This window comes from Neopelma chrysocephalum, unplaced genomic scaffold (assembly GCF_003984885.1).
Source record: "Neopelma chrysocephalum unplaced genomic scaffold, ASM398488v2 Primary Assembly neopelma1_215, whole genome shotgun sequence".
Lineage (NCBI taxonomy): Eukaryota > Metazoa > Chordata > Aves > Passeriformes > Pipridae > Neopelma > Neopelma chrysocephalum.
This window is the reverse complement of record NW_020897877.1, coordinates 63,186-68,608: the sequence shown is the minus strand read 5'-3', so window position 1 is coordinate 68,608 and position 5,423 is coordinate 63,186. Positions and strand designations below refer to the sequence as shown.

General features: G+C 57.6%; 2 protein-coding genes across 6 annotated transcripts in view; both read left to right on the top strand.

The window, feature by feature from the left end:
- DUS3L (dihydrouridine synthase 3 like) overlaps positions 1-1,985 on the top strand; it is a 6,886-nt gene extending 4,901 nt beyond the window's left edge. Inside the window, exons 9-13 of the mRNA XM_027703240.1 lie at positions 161-257; positions 732-807; positions 1,119-1,307; positions 1,402-1,530; positions 1,795-1,985. Of these exons, the coding sequence (XP_027559041.1) occupies positions 161-257; positions 732-807; positions 1,119-1,307; positions 1,402-1,530; positions 1,795-1,867 (564 nt within the window). The 3' untranslated portion in view covers positions 1,868-1,985. The remainder of the gene's footprint in view (positions 1-160; positions 258-731; positions 808-1,118; positions 1,308-1,401; positions 1,531-1,794) is intronic.
- A 126-nt stretch (positions 1,986-2,111) lies between these two features.
- Positions 2,112-4,765, top strand: MPV17L2 (MPV17 mitochondrial inner membrane protein like 2). Of its 5 annotated transcripts, none has more exons than XM_027703248.1 (3): positions 2,112-2,666; positions 3,436-3,628; positions 4,536-4,765. In XM_027703248.1, exons 2-3 carry the CDS (start codon positions 3,454-3,456, stop codon positions 4,760-4,762), a joined length of 402 nt encoding a protein of 133 aa, XP_027559049.1. In that variant the 5' UTR covers positions 2,112-2,666; positions 3,436-3,453; the 3' UTR covers positions 4,763-4,765. The 5 variants fall into 5 exon arrangements, with proteins under 5 accessions (XP_027559049.1, XP_027559046.1, XP_027559047.1 ...); XM_027703245.1 differs by having other exon boundaries at positions 2,112-2,790; positions 3,453-3,628; XM_027703246.1 differs by having other exon boundaries at positions 2,112-2,790.
- The last annotated feature ends 658 nt before the right edge of the window (positions 4,766-5,423 follow it).

The following is a 5,423-nucleotide window of genomic DNA, read 5'->3' as shown; positions in this document are numbered from 1 at the left end:
TGCTCTGTCAGCTGCTGCTGGGTGGTAGATCCAGAAGTAGATCCTGAGGTAGATCCCGAGGATCCCTTACCCCATCCTGGTGTGATTCCCTTTGCTGGAGCACGTTCCTCCCGTCCTGCCCTGGCTCTCCAGCGAGGTCTGAGCGGGATCTCTCCCCCAGCTCCACGGCCGGTCCCGGGAGCAGCGCTACACGCGGAGCGCCGACTGGGAATACATCGCCGAGTGCGCCAAGATCGCCAGCCCCATGCCCCTGTTTGGTACGTGGGTCTTGTTCCTTCACCTGTTTGATTTGAAATACCTTTAAAAAAAAGGGGAAAAAAACCCCAGATTCCCAATGATATTTAGCCTGGGGGAAAGTTTGGAGCATCCCTGGCGGAGTTACCGGCGCCTCTGCCTGTGTTTGGGGATGAGGAGAAGGGACAGGTAGGACATGAACCACTTGGGTTTTACCAGGTGCTTTTTGGGTCCCTGTGGCACAGATGATCCCCAAACCTTCCGGGTAGGAGCTGGGAGTGGAGGAGAAGAGAGGAGAGGGCTCTTCTTTTCCTTGTAAGAGAAATCATAAATATCCATCATAAACATCCTTGGGAATCTCTAACCTTGGCTCTTTGAACAGTCTGGTTCTTGGACTCTGTGTCCATTTTGAATTTTATCCCGTGCCTGGATTAACTCATTTTGACTTGTCCTTATGGCTCACTTTGACCTCTGGCTTCTCCCTCCTTTCCGGGCAGGAAATGGGGATATTTTATCTTACGAAGATGCAAATCGAGCCATGGAGATGGGAGTTTCTGGAATCATGATTGCAAGGCAAGTGCTTGTGTTTCCCTTCACTTCTGAGCTCTTGTTGGTTCCAGAGTTAAAAAAAAAAAAAAAGAATTAAAAAAAATCCCTAAACAACCCCAAAACACGAGAAGTTTCCTCGTGTTGAAACTGCTCTGAAAATTGATAAAGTCAATTTGGATCAGTGGGAAGTTCCAGCAGCTTCTTGTTGGAATGGGAAACCAAATTAAAAGCAGAATTGGCTGGTAAAAAGGGCTGGGAAGTGACTAAAATCAGTTGGCATCTTCAGGAGAATCAGTGATGGGAATAACAATGCCCCTTTTTTTTTTTGGCTGCAGAGGGGCACTCATCAAACCGTGGCTTTTCACCGAAATTAAGGAGCAGAGACACTGGGATATCTCCTCTGGGGAAAGGTTTGACATCCTCAAAGACTTCACCAACTACGGCCTCGAGCACTGGGGGTCGGACACTCAGGGAGTGGAGAAAACCAGGAAATTCCTGCTGGAATGGCTCTCCTTCCTGTGCAGGTAACTGCCCAGCCAAAACTGGATAGATCCAAGAGGATCTTTGAGCAATATTTAATTAAACTCCAGCGCTCACTGCTGCTCCATCCCATCCCAGGTACATTCCAGTTGGATTATTGGAACATCTACCTCAGAGAATTAACGAGCGGCCACCGTATTACCTGGGGAGGGACTACCTGGAGACACTCATGGCCAGCCAGAACGTGGATGATTGGATCAGAATAAGGTAATAAAAGGTGGAATTTCATTTAAATTGCTAGAAAGGGACGTGGCAGAGCCCCTGTAGAGCCACAGGGTTGTGTGACAGCCGTGGGCTGAACACAAACCTCTCCTTGGGTTTGGTTTTGTTGTTGGCCTTGTCTTTGTTCCCTGGAAGTGTCCCAAGGCCAGGTTGGATGAGGCTTGGAGCAACCTGGGCTAGCGGAAGGGGCTGGAACAAAATGGTCTTTAAGGTCTCTTGATTGATTCTGTGATTGATTCTTTCTTCCAGTGAGCTGCTCCTGGGCCCTGTCCCTCCCAGCTTCACCTTCCTGCCAAAACACAAGGCCAATTCCTACAGATAGGGCTGGCCAGGCCCTTTCCCGTGGCGTGGAGGCAAGAGGAGGCGTTGGGTTGGGGTGCCTGGAGGAGCAAGATTCCTCAGCTGCGCTCAGAAGTGGAATAAAACTGATGTTTTTAGAATCTGGTGGGTTTTTTGCCTTCCTGCCCAGGGCCTCAGTCCTGGCAGGAGAACATTTATTTGTGAGCAGGAGGGATCTTTGGCCTCCAGAGCTGTCCCCGCTCAGCAGGAGGCCTCTGTTCCTTACCAGGATGTCCTTGGGAGTGACAAACTCCAAGGACAAGGAGCAGCAACGTACCCCCTGCCCCCTCTGCTGCCCCCCCCCCCGAGCTGATGTTCAGGGGTCCAAAGAGGAGCTTCTCAGAGGTTCCAAAGGCTCTTTGGGTGCATGTAGGGGGTCAGCCTGGAGGGTCTCAGCGGTGTCCCCACACCTGGGGACCCAGGCGGCACCAGCAGAGCTGGGAGAGTGGTGGTCCCAGCCCCCGCAACGCTGTTGACGCCCATCACTGCCACCTTCACGGGGGCATCCCGTGGTGACAGATCCCATGGATCCCATGCTGACACCCCCCCCCCAGCCCCTCTGCTGACCCCAAAGGGACAGGGCAGGGCTGGGGCACCGTGAGGACGCCTTGGAGCAGCCCCACGTCCCCTCGTCCCTCCCCAATCCCATGGACGAGCTGCTGCCTGGGGAGGTGTCATGGCGGCCCCCTGTGCCCCGGTAGGTGTCATGGCGGGCGCAGGAACCGGAAGAGCCCGCGTCACGTGATGCCCCTTCTTCCGGGTACGGGCGGTGGGAGCGCCCGGTAGTGGCGGGGAGGGCACTGGGAGAACTGGGCGGGAACTGGGAGGGAACTGGGGGCACAAGGAGCCCGGGGGGTGCCCAGGAAGGGGCACTAGGGACCCACAGGGGGTACAGGAATAACTGGGGTGAGTGGGAGGCACGTGCGGGGGGGGTGACTGGGGGGCACTGGGGGTGACTGGGAGGCACTGGGGTGACGGGGGAAGGGTCCAGGGGGAGGTGTGAGGGGGGGCACAGAAGGAGCCACGGGGGGACTGGGAGGGTGAGGCAGGGCTAACTGGGAGGACTGGAGGGCACAGGGTGGATCATTGGGGAGCACAGGGAGGAACTGGGGGGGTACAGGAGCACTAACTGGGCAAACTGGGGAGCACAGGGTGGATAACTGGGAAGGTACACAAGCACTAACTGGGTGAACTGGGGAGCCTAGCAGGGATAACTGGGGGCACAAAGGCAACTGGGAGGATGCAAGAGCATTAACTGGGCAAACTGGGGGGGGTACAGGGGGAACTGGGAGGGTACACAAGCAATAACTGGGGGAGCTGGGGGGGCCCAGCATGGATAACTGGGAGCACAGGAGGGACTGGGCAGGTACAGAAGCACTAACTGGGGAGCCCAGCATGGAAAACTGGGAGGCGTGGGGCGACTGGGAGGGTACACAAACACTAACTGGGTGAACTGGGGAGCACGGCGTGACAAACTGGGGGCACTGGGAGTGACTGGGAGGCACGGGGTGCTGTGGGGGGGGGGGGCCCTCCCGGCTGAGCCCAGCGCAGGGGGGCTGTTCCCACAGGATGCTGTCGCGGGGCCGGCGGCTCCTGCGCTCCTGGAAATCCCTGTTCACGGGGAGGCTCCTGCTCCTCACCAACACCCTGAGCTGCGGGGGCCTCCTGGCAGCTGGAGATTCCCTGCAGCAGGAATGGCACCGCCGGAGGCACCCGGAGAGCCAACACCAGCTGGGCCGAACTGGTGAGGGACTGGGAGGGAGGGGGGCAGGACAGGCTGTGTGACTCCCACTGCCAGAGGGCAGCGTTGGATGGGATATTGGGAAGCAGCGTTGGATGGGATATTGGGAAGGAATTCCTGCCTGTGAGGTCAGTGAGGGGCTGGAATGGATTTCCCAGAGAAGCTGTGGCTGCCCCAGCCCTGGAAGTGTCCAAGGTCAGGCTGGAGAAGGGAAGGCTCCAGGGAGACCTGAGAGCCCCTTCCAGGGCCTAAAGGGGCTCCAGGAGAGCTGGAGAGGGACTTGGGACAAGGGGTGGAGGGTCAGGACACAGGGAATGGTTTCCCACTGCCAGAGGGCAGGGATAGATGGGATATTGGGAAGGAATTCTTCCCTGGGAGAGTGGGGAGGCCCTGGCACAGGTTGCCCAGAGAAGCTGTGGCTGCCCCTGGATCCCTGGAAGTGTCCAAGGCCAGGTTGAGCAACCTGGGCTAGTGGAAGGTGTCCCTGCCCATGGCAGGGGTTGGAAGTCGATGGGCTTTAAGGTCTCTTCCAACCTAATCCAATTTGGGATTCTGCGATTTATGGAACCCCCCTCCTGGGTGCTTCTCCCAAAAGTGGATTCAGCTCTGGGGAAGGCACAACGAGGAATCAATCACAGAATCCCAGAATGATTTGGGTTGGAAGGGACCTTAAAGCCCATCCAGTCCCACCCCCTGCCACAGGCAGGGACACCTTCCATTATCCCAGGTTGCTCCAACCTGGCCTTGGACACTTCCAGGGATGGGGCAGCCACAACTTCTCTGGGCAACCTGTGCCGGGGCCTCCCCACTCTCCTAGGGAAGAATTCCTTCCCAATATCCCATCTATCCCATCTAACCCTGCCCTCTGGCAGTGCAAAGCCTCCGTCCCTGACCCTGGTGTTGTTCCCAGGTCGGATGTTTGCCGTTGGCTGCAGCATGGGCCCCTTGATGCACTACTGGTACCTCTGGCTGGACTCGGCGTTCCCGGCCCGGGGCGTGCGGAGCCTCCGGACGGTCCTGAAGAAAGTCCTCATCGACCAGCTCGTGGCATCGCCCGGCCTGGGCGCCTGGTACTTCCTGGGTACGTGTGGCACTGCGGGCTGGGAGTGGGATTCGTGGAATCATGGAATATCCTGAGCTGGGAGGCACCCACAAGGATCATCCAGTCCGACCCCTGGCCCTGCCCAGGACACCCCAACAATCCCCCCCTGTCCCTCAGAGCGTTGTCCAAGAGGTCTGGACGTGTTCCCCAGGGTTTTCCTTTGTTCTTCTCCACCCCCTGCCCCTCTTTATTCAAAGAGTTGGGGCTTCATTTGTCCCCTACGAACACAGAAACATCCACAGCAACAATGCAGCAGGATTTCTGTAGAATCCTGGAATATCCTGAGTGGGAAGGGACCCACAGGGATCATCAGGACACCCCAGCAATCCCCCCCTGTCCCTCAGAGCGTTGTCCAAACCCTCCTGGAGCTCTGGCAGCCTTGGGGCCGTGCCCACTGCCCTGGGGAGCCTGGTCAGTGCCCAACCACCCTCTGGGTGGAAGAATTTCCCAATATCCAACCTGACCCTCTCCTGACTCAGCTCCAGCTGCTCCCTGGGTCCTGCCCCTGCTCACCAGAGATCTGTGCAGCCCCTGTGCTTTCCCTTCCATTTCCTGGAGCTCCCTCCCTCTGGATGGTGCTTCAGTGCCCTTCCCTCCTGTATTGAGAGGGCTTTGGGGGCCCTTTTCCATGTCTGGCACTGAGATGGCAATTCCCATCCATGCTCCCACCCCCACTGAGTCTCTCCCCACAGGCAT

Coding starts and splice junctions, on each gene's coding strand:
- MPV17L2 (XM_027703248.1), top strand. CDS start 3,454: ATGCTGTCGCGGGGCCGGCGGCTCCTGCGCTCCTGGAAATCCCTGTTC. Junction 3,629..4,535: donor ACACCAGCTGGGCCGAACTG/GTGAGGGACTGG, acceptor TGTTGTTCCCAG/GTCGGATGTTTGCCGTTGGC.